At 39.2% G+C, this 12,663-nt stretch overlaps 1 protein-coding gene and 1 long non-coding RNA gene across 3 annotated transcripts in view; both read left to right on the top strand.

Moving 5' to 3' along the window:
* The window catches only part of mtcl2 (microtubule crosslinking factor 2), an 83,940-nt gene extending 74,328 nt beyond the window's left edge, over positions 1–9,612 (top strand). For both annotated transcript variants that reach the window (XM_086159371.1, XM_086159370.1), the window contains exons 18-24: positions 761–819; positions 925–1,069; positions 1,483–2,055; positions 2,475–2,739; positions 2,874–3,089; positions 3,757–4,196; positions 4,314–9,612. In XM_086159371.1, the coding sequence (XP_086015497.1) occupies positions 761–819; positions 925–1,069; positions 1,483–2,055; positions 2,475–2,739; positions 2,874–3,089; positions 3,757–4,196; positions 4,314–4,454 (1,839 nt within the window). In that variant the 3' untranslated portion in view covers positions 4,455–9,612. The remainder of the gene's footprint in view (positions 1–760; positions 820–924; positions 1,070–1,482; positions 2,056–2,474; positions 2,740–2,873; positions 3,090–3,756; positions 4,197–4,313) is intronic.
* An 869-nt stretch (positions 9,613–10,481) lies between these two features.
* On the top strand, positions 10,482–11,220 carry LOC147227226 (uncharacterized). The gene is made up of 3 exons (XR_015107074.1): positions 10,482–10,585; positions 10,915–10,999; positions 11,103–11,220. It is a non-coding gene; the product is annotated as an uncharacterized LOC147227226 (long non-coding RNA).
* The last annotated feature ends 1,443 nt before the right edge of the window (positions 11,221–12,663 follow it).

The following is a 12,663-nucleotide window of genomic DNA, read 5'->3' as shown; positions in this document are numbered from 1 at the left end:
CACAGTACACTTGTTTATGTTGATGAATTACAGCATTACACTTCCACTTGGAATAAAACAAAAATTAAAATAAAAGCAGGAGATACCTAAGTTGGTTAGCATTAATTGGATTATTTTTTTGGTAAGTTATAGTTTAGTTATATACACAATAGTAACTTTGAAATCATATAAATAATGATAAGAAATTTCCACAATTTCGTAGCAGCTGAAAAATAGAACTGATCAAATACTAAGGGGGTAAAGATAAAGATTTTCTGTGTAGCTTTTGTTCTGAAATCTTGCAGTTCCAGGATGTGACACATCATAAATTATGTATGAGTTGCTGTATATTGTGTGATCAGTATCTTGATATTCATTTATTCTGCATCTATTGATTATTTTATTATAGTCTTCCAGGGTATGTAACCATGTTGGAAATCATTGTGAGCCACATTTAAAACTTGAACTTTTACGCATAAAATTAGGGAACATAGCTCATGAGGGTGATCATGGGAGCTCTGTGCATGGAAGCACATGTGTTTACATCAGACAGGTCATTCAGGTTTCCAACTCCGATCATTGTAGCTGCAGAACAAATGAATTGCAAAGATGCACAAATGTATGCTGCAGGTGACTTCTGGTCATGAAAAAAAAACAGAAATGAATACTGCGATGGGAGTGATTCCTGCAAATATTGTAGGTCATTTAAATGTTAATAAGATGTGAAAAGTTGATTCAGAATTTCCATTTTGCTGACAGTCTGTCCTCTCTTTGATCACAGTCAAAGTCATCAGAGGGCGAGTCCACAGCAGATGCAACTAATGGAACATGGTTACCAAGGTAAGAAAAAAAAAATGTCATGCCTTTCTACAATTGAAATAAAGCTTAAGTTTGAATTCATTTCATCTTTGCCTCTTTGCTAACTTATGCTGTTTTTATGAAAAGGACCAAATCTACATCGCAGTTAGACGGGGCAGACACCAATGGATCAATTAACAAGGAGGAGAAAACACAGTTTGAAGCACGTCTTTGGAACCACCCAGAGCTGGGTGATATCACAAGGAAAAACTGGACCTATCTCACAAATGAGGTTACTTGGATTGTACATTCATACATACATACATACATACATACATACATACATATATATATACACAAGAGGCTAATTGGATTATGCATACATACATACACACACATATATATGTATATATACATATATATGTGTGTGTGTGTGTATATATATATATGTGTGTGTGTGTGTGTGTGTGTGTGTGTGTGTGTGTATATACACACACACAGTATATGTATGTATGTCTGTATATGTATGTATACATGTATAATCCAATTAACCTCATATATGATAATTGCAGAAATTTAAATATATCTTATTTTTATATTTATGATCATTTGTTTTGTTTTCTCATTACTTAATTCAGACATTAAATTAGAACTCTGAAACAGACCTAGATCACTGTTTAATCTTGTCTTTTGTCCTATTTTCAGACCCCAGAGGTAGGGGACACCTGTAAAACTTGGGATGGCCCCACAGGCTCCTGCAGCAGCTTAGCAGGATCAGAATTGGATTTTGACTCTGTCCAGAGGAGCTTCACTGCTCCAGACCGCACCGGCATTCGGATTTACTACAGTCCCCCTTCTGTGCGACGCATGGAGGTCCACAGAAGAAAGCAGGAGGACAAAAACTCTCAAAAGAATCTGGATGTGGGACTGGGGGCTTCTGAGACAAACCTGGATACTCAGCAACAAAAGGCTTCCCCCTCCTTTTCATCTTCATACGAACAGTGGCTGAGCTCGCTTTCCAAGCAGCACAGAGAGCTTCTGGAGAGCAGAAGTGGAAGCATCACCACTCAAATACCCACTCTCATCAACAATGGAGTCTCTGGCTCAGCTAACAGTTTGGTTGAAGGGATGACATCCTCACCAGCTTTCCATGGCCTTGAGATTGGAGAAATTTCAGCTAACTTAAGTGATGACATGAAGGAGATGACTAACTGTGTCCGACAGGCCATACGCTCTTCATCTCTGGAGAGAAAGGCTGGCAAGGAATCTGGAAGTCAGGTACTAGCCTTTTAGCAAAAATAAGTAATGTGTTAAAATTGTGACTCATCATTCTAGTTCTTGCTCTTTTATTTTAAACAAGACCAAATGAGAAAACACATTTCTGATTCTATAAAAATGGTATGAAGTAAAATGTGAACTCTACATTTGCAGTATTGCAGGATCCTACATGTTTTGCATTTGGTCATTAAATGGTATGTTTTTAGAAATAATTTTTAAATGAGTGATAATAGCATTTCTTATGAATAATAAACAGATATAAAAATATATATATATTTCAAAAATGCGGTCTTGATATAGCAAATCAAAATTTTTTATATTAAAATTCAGCCTCACAAGTCAATATAATTGTAATTTAAAGTGTCAGAATATTCAGTATTGTCTCTCTCTTTTACTTTCTATCACATTCAATGCCCCAGATGGTCAGCCTGTCGACAAGATCTACACAAACCACTGCCCAGTACGTCAGCATCGGGCTTCAGACTGACAGCCCCCCCAGTGGCCGGGGATCAGCTTTACAATCCAAAGCCTGGTCCACCCGAGCCTCAACAACCACCTCCTCCTTGGCTTCAGCTCGAACTCGACAGATATCAACATCACTTGATAAAGTTCACAGCCGAATCGAGAGGCCATGTTGTTCACCAAAGTATGGATCACCTAAACTGCAGCGCCGCGTGTCTTCTGGTATTTTTATTTTACAGTTTCTTAAATTTTTAAATAACCATAAATATCTACATTCAAAATGTTCATCAATTTCATTTATCCCTACATTAAATTCTACTCGTGATAATTCAATGTGAGATAATTACATTCCCTAGGCTCCACATCCAGACTGGATGGGACTTCTTCTAGAGATCGTAGTCTCTGGAACCTCCAGCAGCGGCCCATCAGTGGTGGAGGAGGCTCAGCCTGGGCTCGCTCAACCACCACCAGAGACAGTCCGGTACTGAGCGGCCTCACTGACGGTCTCTCGAGCCTTTTCAGTGTGGTAGAACACTCCGGAAGCACAGAATCACTTTGGAGGAGTGACGGAGGTAGGGTAGAGGATTTTTAAATTGTCAAACTGAGTGTTTGAAATAAAACCCTCTTCCATACAACAGAGCTGTGTGATATGGTCAATCAGTTATCAGCCTAAATGGTTCATTTGAGCATTTATTAAGTTTTCATGTGCATTTGTCTCTTGCGATCAGCTTTTTTTTATGAGAAGTTAAAAACAAATGGTGGTTTTAAATGGAAATTAAAAGTCCATTAACTTTAAAATGTAAACAAGTTATTTAATAATCATAATTTTCATGGTTCCTGCTCAAATTATTTAGGATCTGATCCAAGTGTCCAGGGGGTGGTAAATAGCTGGTATGAAAGAGTTGCAGTTGTAAGAGTTGGTTTAAAATATTCAAGAGTGAGGAGACTGGAGACTGGGCATGAGTTGTTGTTGGTCAAATGAGCTTACACCAAAATACTTGGTGGTTATATTGTAATTCCTTTACGTTCTCTTCTCACAATGCATGTTTTTCACTACATATTTGGTGTTTGTGTATGTATAATGTTCATATTTACCAAAGATGGCATTCAACCCCACATTTTGAGTGTCATTAATGTTTTTTTGAATCAGATAAATATAATTTTTATTCTTTGGCGACTGTCTACCACAATTTATGGAAAGCATTATAACGCCCATCTTTGTTATGTGTTTACTGCTAGGAGCCAGCCAAGGAGCTAGTCCAGCACGGCAGCCTCTCGCTGCAGGAAAACCCTCTGGTGCAGCGATCTGTGCGTCTGAGCCCAGCACTCAGAGGTACGGTGGCCTGGTCCAGGAGTTTTTTAAGAATGTTTGCAGCAGCCGTAGCCCGGGAAATGTCCCCCTGCCTGGAGAGAGAATGCAAAGAGACGCCTCCAATGGCCTCGGAGGTCTGGCTGTTTTGGGGGGTTTGGGCAGCGTGGATGAGCCCAAGCCAGAATGTTTGCCAGCTGGGGTTGGAGGCCTTGGAGCTCTGGCTGGACTGTGTGGAAGCAACGACAATGTTACTAGGATTGTCAACAAAAGATTTATGAGACAGACAGCCGGGGATGAGATGGTTAGTATCCTGGGCGGTGGGAAAGAAACAGTGACCAACACTGGAGCTACAGGAACTGTGACAGAGGTGAGAGCTTGTTTTATATCATTTAAATTCAACCATTTAAACAGTTCTACATCTTTAAAGGCCTCGGCTGCAAATGCAAAGCAATAACTATTTCTAATGAGGTCCTTTTTGTCCCAGGATGCACCCTGTGACTGCCAGTCTCCCTGCCCATCACGATCCTCAAGGCCAGCCTCCCGCCATTCACTCAGCCAATGCAAACATCGTTCGCAAGACCCTCCTACAGCAGCTGAGGAGAAAGTAGAAAATTTCACTGAGTGACAACACCTCTACTGCCACATTAAACACAAGCATCAAACACAACACTGCACACCACTGCCATGAAAACGCTCATTCCCATCACTAGATGTGCATACACACCTACTACCTGCCACATACGTGCACTGCCAACCATAACACACTGCAAACTGTCCCACAAACACATTGCAACAAACACGCACTCATCTAGGCACACGTTTATATTTGCAATTCTTCTCTTGGACTGTACCTATACTAAAGCAAGGGCAAAGACTGCGACTCATCATCATCACAAGACTACCAGCAGGACCTAAAGAATGATCACACAGTCTTACACACTTAACAGTCTAATAACTACGATGTCAGGAACTACCTACTTCAACACACCACCACCCTCTTTAACCGTATAACTGGTACTACAAAGGGTCAGTTGACCACTCTCAAATGTCGCTATGATGATGTCATCTTTTGCTATGGGACCGTTAGCTTGGTGGGACAGATTAAGATGGAAGATGAAAGGTTGCATTTTCATCATGCATTGAAAGGACACTGCAAAATATAAAAGTAGAGTGGAGACTTTCATTGCAGCTGGAAACACTTGTGAAACCACCAACCTCAGATGCTGGAAGCAGAAAGCGGAAACATAGATGATTCACACAGTACATCCAGCAAGTGTCCTGGCATCATGATGGCACATCTTCAGTTGCAATTCTTCCCCCCCTCTGCTTGCAGAAAGAAAAGTTCAAGAGCTATAGGACTACATGTACCAGTCTTAGACTCATTTGTTGGATACTTGGACTGTTTAGAACTCTCACTGCTACCTTGTTTGCTATCGCTATTTTATATTGTAGCAAACCTAAGTAATGAAAAGCTTGCTCAGCTTGTTTAGATGTAAGCAGTCCTGCAAGGACTTTAGCTCCGAAAATTTAGTGAAATAGTAGAAGTGTCTTAAACCATATTCATGTAGGAAACCTTGCCGTCCATTAAAATCTGATTTGGATTTTACACATTAATTTTGGCTTCAAAACTGCTAGAGCAGGCATAAAGTGCCTGTTTTATTCATACTTTTGTATATTTTGTAACTGATGTCAAACCTTATCCACAAACTTGCTGATCTGGAGAGTGTACAGAAGTCTGTCCTCTAATATTTAATTTGTCTGCTCTTCCTTGAGTCTTGTTTAGAATTGATCAAAACAAAAAGCCAAGAAAACTTCTCAAATTTCACTCAGCAAAAGTATAAAAGTAGATTATCAATTACACTCTCATTACTTAGTTACGACACAGTTAGTGAGCCGAAACCACTAATACCTGCGGTTATGTGAGAGAGGACCAAACCAACATGTAACAAAGATTACGTTGATCTTCACTCTACGTTAGAACAAAAGTTAACGATGCTATCTTATGGGGCTTTTGTAATATGAAATATCTTAACAAATTTGAAAAATTCAGTATATCCCTGCCACCCATCTGCCAAAACACAGAATCAAAGTTTCATTCTCTTATCTTTGGAGAAAACAGTACCATGACACAAATGTACTCACATAATTAACATTAACTCAAAATACATTGTAGTTTTTTTATAAGAGCAAACACAAACGGTGGGAATCTCAACGGGTTTTTCATTTAAGTTACATTTAATATTTTCTGTCTGTCCGCATACTCTTATGTATTAGTTTATATTCAAATTCCCATACAACTAACAATGTAGCTGATGTAGGAAGGCAATGTGTGCTCTGACAAAATCTTGCTTAATATTAGTTATGACAAGTTCAGAGACATGACTGTCAGTCAAAAGAAGGAAACAAAATAATTCAGAAGTAGTTCAGAAGTAAATGATGAAACCTGTTTTACCCAATTTGACAGTTTGAAGACTCAAATAACACCTTTTTTTTTTCTCAATTCAATGTAAATAATTTTGACCTACTGTGGCATCCATTGGTATAAGATTCTTTTGAATGTCATGTCCACCCTGTTAAAACAATATAATTGGGAAGGACATTAGACTAAAATGTGTCAATGTCTTCAATTGCTGGCAAGAGTCTTAGTAGTGAATATTGTACATTGAAAAAATGTATATATTTGGAAAGTTTTTTTATTCATTTTGGATTCTCATCTCCTTGTCTTTACAATGCCACTGTATTTCTGAACAATCACTTTATATTCAAAGTGCCTGTCAAATTGCCTCATCGTCAGCTCATACCAAAACTGGATTCCATATATGAAAACACATAAACAAACCCAGCAGGCCTTTTTTTAAATATGTGAGATTGTTTTTATGCACAAAACTAAAATCAGGCCGTACTAAAGTACTAGTAAAGTACTGTACCACAGTGGAAGAAGAACAAAATGTTTTACAGATATTATAGGGTTTAGTGTATATACGTATTACAGTTTTTATACAAATGTTATTTCTGGAAAGTAAATTATTATTTTTTAAATTAAATGTATGTGGACTTATTTTGCTGATATATTCTCAGTTTATGTTCTATTTATCATGGTGCTGCTTTCTATTAACCATTCCTTCACTACTACTTGTGTTGAAGCAGCTATGGAGCAATTCAATCTTTACACACCATTAAATGACTCAGCAACTTAAAATAGTGCATTACAGCAACATATTTAAATAACACTGTAAGGAAAACCCACAGTCTGAACGCTGTTGTCTGTCTCCACTCTAGCCCTCAATGTCGTCTGAAAGAAGCCGCTACTTCAAAATGATCTGTCCAGATTGCTACATCAATAAGTTGTCTCATTTTCAACCACAGTTATACCAGAAATAGTTTTAAGCCTCACAACTGTGTTGGTTAAAGACCAGAGAAATCCTATAACCTCAATCAAATTCTCCAAGTTAACTTAAAACCGCTGCTAATAAGGTACAGATGTTGAATCGGGAGTATATATATTTATTCTAAATTCCATGATGGTTTATAAAAGTTGAAGTTAATGCAAAGGTATAAAACCATAAAACCATGTCTGGTCCAGTCAAGGAGGAGGAGTAACTTAATACATCTTTAACATCCACAATAGGAAAGGAACCGCCAAAATTAGATGGCTGTGGTGCTATTTGGCAAGAGGAATATAGAAATGCAGTGAACATGAATTGCAGGTCTGAGAGGAGTGACAACCGCTTTTATTTTGATGCCTTTTTAGTTTCCTGCTAACAGCAGCGAGATCAAGCAAAACTTAACTAGGTTCACTAAACCACTGTAGAGTATCAGTCAGCTTGCTCCAAAAGGTGGCAGGTTCCTTAGTAGACAACAGCACCTTTATTTTGTTATGAGAGATTTTGAAAGAATGTTATCAACCATTTTATTATAGTTGTTTAATATGTGAAGCATTAACTTCCAAATCAAGAAGTCTGGCAATTGAAAAGAGGAAAGAAACCCACTAAGAATCACAAGAATTATCCATAAACTATTTCTTTTGTAGCAAACAATCCAAGGTTTTGTCCTATACTGTTTTAGGTTTTCTGTTTTTGTGCTTTAAGTTCACAAGATACCACAGTTGAAGATGACATTTAAATTCACAGTCTTGAGATATGGATGGAATTTTTGTTTGCAAATTGGGAAAATACATTGCAATCGAAGCACAGTTTTCCAAAACACTATTTATGGTATCTTAAAAACATGACCATTGGTGGCAATTCCAGCACAAACATTATTTAACCTCCATGTTGTGATTTCCATATTCACAATAAACACAATACACTATTGTATATTTGACAAAAACTTGTCATCAATCACCTGCCGGCATAGCAAAACTAATGTCCTGTAGTCTCAATAATGAAAAGGTATTTTGAGTGCCTTTCCTCAACAAAGATGTCGTGATTTCATTTTCTGAAAACGTTTTGAAGATTTTGAATTTGTTTACATTAGCTTGCTGCTCTGCTGGACACATCGTGATCGACGCATTGTGTTGCAAAGTAGTAAGGAAGCCTAACCTCAAGACGATGACATGTCTTCGGAATTAGTTTATCGTGAGACTGGACCTCAAATTAAGTTGTTTTTTTTTGTTATTAGCCATATATCTCCATTACTAGCCTTGCTGATGTTATTGGTGATAATACGTAGAAGTCTCATTGTCACAATAAAAAAAAAAGATAATAGTGCAGCACCTGATAGAGTCTGACCGCAGTTTTGACGATGCATGCATTTACTGTAAGTACCTTATAGATCTCTCAACCATAAAATTGATGGCGTTGCAATAAATGAAAATGTACTTTTAAACAATTTTTAAACCTCTTTTCCACATTACTGGATTTTTTCGTGAAAATCCCTTGATGTGATGTACCGGAGCGGTAAAATCAACTCACTGCTCAGTTGGTTTTACCCTAGAAATCTGTAATGGCGCAGTAAGACTCAGTGACTCAGATGTTACTGGTGAGCCTCTACAGACTTTTCACCTTCCTGCCAGGTGTTATATTAACTCCACCCCCTCAGGTCATACTGTAAGTACTGGGCAAATCAGCCATGACGGAACAGTTTTACAGGTCACAAGAATTCACCAGCCAAGTAATGTTAATTTTAAGCCATGTTCTCATTTACTCTGACTGTAATCCTGACTGTAAAGCAAGTTTAATGTCTCCACTATTTATATCCCTGCCATTCATATAATGATGACATTCTAGCAATATGTGCATTCATTCCTAGCTGTTCATAATGTTAGCTAAATGATTACTTGATAACTGTCTGTATATTTGCTTTATATACTGTATTCTAGTCTTTGTTTTTAATAACGCTCGATGCTTGAATAGATAATAGAGAATGCAATGACAGCTAAATCAGTTGAGCACACAGTGAGGAATTCATCCCCTTGTAATGTACCTTGTAAAGAAGGGAGGAGTTTGTATTTCTTGTCATTTTTTTTCTTCGAGAAAAGCTGAATGTCAACAGCTGATCTGCACAAGGGTCACTGTGGAAGTATGTAGCTCTCCCTTTATCAACCTCACTTGAGCATTTTCTCTGTAAATAGCTGCATTTTGATTAATGAAACACAAACAAAAGATTTAAAAAAAAAAAAAACAGCAGCAAAATTTGAAGGAGGAAACTGAAAATATTTGAGCCATATGGGCTTTTAAAACAGGGTTGTGGATTTTTTTGACCAATGTAGCTTGTAAAACAATATATCATAACTGCCTCTTGTTTGTCATAGAATTCACAAATAAATGTTTGTTGCAATTTCACAGTTTCATTTTTTTTTCTTGTTCATATTCCAGATGCAAAGCAAAGACTCTTAAGCCATATTTTGAAAAGAAAAGAGCCTGTGCTAAAATAGTCGTCCAATAGTTGTTAGTTGTCCAGGTTTAGGTTCTCAGAGATGTGGATCCCCAGGAACTTGATGCTGGAGACTTCTTCCACCTTCATGCCATTGATGTGGACCTCTATTCTGAAGTCCACAATGATCTCTTTGGTTTTAACTGGTGTTTAGGAGCAGGTTGTTGTTGGCACACCATGCAGCTAGGCGTTTTACCTCTGCCCTGTATTCAGACTCATCATTGTCACTAATGAGTCCAGTCACTGTCCTGTCGTCTCAAACTTGGTGATGGGGTTGGATCTAAACATAGGTCTGCAGTCATGGTGAAGAGGGAGTAGATGAAGGGGCTCATCACACATCCCTTCGAAGTGCCTGTGCTGAGTGTGATGGAGGCAGATGTGTTGCGGTCTGACCTGACATGTTTGGGTCTGTTTGTTAGAAATTCCATGATCCAGTTACAGAGGGAGGTATTGATTCCTAGATCCACAAGTTTTGTGAGTAACTTGGGGCGGATCACTGTGGTGAATGCTGAACTGAAGTCAACAGCATTCTAGCACAAGTGTTCTTGTTATCCAGTTGTGAGAGTATACAGTGTAGCGCTATGGATACAGCAACCTCTTTACTCCTCTTGCTACGGTAAGCAAATTGGTATGGGTCAAGTGTGGGGGGCAGATGTTCCCTGAGGTGTGCCAGGACCAGACACTTAAAGCACTTCATCACTTTGGGAGTTAGTGCCACTGGGCAGTAGTCGTTTAGGCACTTTGAAAAGGAATGTTTTGGCACTGGCACTATAGAGGTCGTTTTGAAGCATGCCGGTACTGCTGCTTTGGCCACAGACCAGTTGAAGATGTCCATGAAGACTCCTGAAAGCTGCTCAGCGCAAGCTCTGAGCATAAGTCCAGGTATGCCATCAGGGCCAACAGCCCTGCATGCATTTATACGGCTATGTTCTGAATGTCTGTGTGTAAGAGAAATAGTAGCTGGCTTGATTTTAATAGGCTTCTTCTTATTGTCCTTATCAAAACAAGCATACAAGTCATTCAGCTCATTGAGGAAGGACACATCCATGGTAGTTGATGAGGTGTTGCTGCTCTTGTAATCTATGATGGCCTGGATGCCCTCCCACATGCGTCAGGGGTTGGAGTCGACAAAGTGTTCCTCCAACTTCAGCTTGTGTTCATGCTCGGCCTTCTCTGTGCCCATGTTCACGTCGGCCCTGGTTGTGTTGTAGGCATGTGCATCACCTGATCTGAACACCTTTTGCAAGCCTTCTGCAGGAGCCGCACTTCCCCGTTCATCCATTGTTTCTGACCGAGGTATGTAGTAATCTGTTTCTCTATTGTGACGTTGTCAATTCCAGTGTTGATATGTTCCACCAATGATTGGGTGTAAGAGTCAATGTCTACATGTGCGCAACAGGTAGCCTGAGAGGCAAACATACTCCAGTCTGTCTTCAAACCTGTCCTGGAGTACAGAATCTACCCCCACTGGCTGTACCTGATGGTCTTCACAGTTGGTTTCACACGGTTGATGAGTGGTGAGTACTTGGGGGTGAGATACAAAGAGAGGCAATCAGACTGACCTAAGTGGGGGAGGGGTGTCACCTTGTAGCCTCCAGGGATGTCGATGTAGACTTAGTCAAGGGTTTCGTCCCTTCTGGTGTGGCAGGAGACGTATCGGTGGAATTTAGGAAGTACTTTCCTTAGGTTGGAGCAGTTGAAGTCGCCCGCTATAATAAATGTAGTCTCTGGTTGTGCAGTTTGTTTGTGAAGTGCAGCCATAGCAAACTTGGCGTTGCCATCCGGTGGTATATAAGCCGCTGTTATTATTGTGGAAGTAAACTGCCTTGGCAGATAAAATGGTCTACATTTAACCATGAGAAACCCTAGGTTAGCAGAGCAGTGTCTACCAACAGTGACAGAGTTCATGCAACAAGCCTTGGTGACATAAACAAAAAACCTCCGCCCCTTATCCTTCTAGAGTTGTCTGCTGTTCCTTTCTGGTCGGAGAGTGTGGCGCCCAACTCATTCGATTACAGTATCAGGTGTTCTGTCATTTAGCCATGTTTTAGTGAATACCATGACATTGCAGTCCATGATTCTTTTGTGGTTGGTATTCCCATTTTGTTCGCCAAACACCACACACATTCGCTGTAGCTTGGTTCTCAGTCCTCCACGATTACCCCGCCTTTGTTTATGGCCTCTGCGCCGCCTGCGAGCACTTCCGCTCGGCTTTGTAGCCTTCAAAGCGTTGGGAGAGCTTCCTAACTCAGCGATGAGACAAAGGTTGCTGATAAAACCGTCAGATGTTTGTAATATGATTTCCAAAAGCTCTTGTCGGGTGTAGGATGTTAGAGAAGGTGTTCTGAGCTAACAGACCTGAACAGGGTAGAAATAACACTGGTATTTTGCAAAGTCTGAAGAGACGCTGAGCCTGACGTTGTATAATTGTCAAAGACTGTAAATGACTTTACAGGACATTGCCATAATGAAAGTATTTAACTGAATTTAATTGAATCTGAATATCTGAATATTTTTAATTTGTTGGAGCCAGAAAATTGATTTTGAAGTTATAAGCAAAAAGCAGTGGCTTATGGTAACTAAGAGTTTCTTACAAAGCACCAAATAGCAGATTTTCATTTTCAATTGCACACAATTGAGTTTAACAACCATTTTAAAGTGGATAAAATGTAATTAATGTAAGAGTAAGGTAACTGCAAAAGAAACTGAATCCTGATGAACACCATTTTCGCCCTAAAAAAATCAAGACAATTAATCTCAGTTTATATCTTTAGATTCCCTCACAACTTTTCATACACACTTTTAAAAGCAGGATATTATGCTGTTGTTCAATAGCACCTGTCTAAATATGCAATGAGATTGAAGGGGATGTTGAGCGTTATTCCATTAAGCCAACAGTAGACAAACCCTTAAATGAAGGCATCTCAAGGTCTGCCAATCTAATCCTTGGAGGCTCTGTC

The sequence above is a fragment of the Fistularia commersonii genome, chromosome 14 (assembly GCF_037954325.1).
Source record: "Fistularia commersonii isolate RoL2024-O1a breed Wild chromosome 14, RoL_Fcom_v1.0, whole genome shotgun sequence".
NCBI classification, from domain to species: Eukaryota; Metazoa; Chordata; class Actinopteri; order Syngnathiformes; family Fistulariidae; genus Fistularia; species Fistularia commersonii.
The sequence above is the reverse complement of the archived record's forward strand: the minus strand, read 5'-3'. Positions and strand labels throughout refer to the sequence as shown.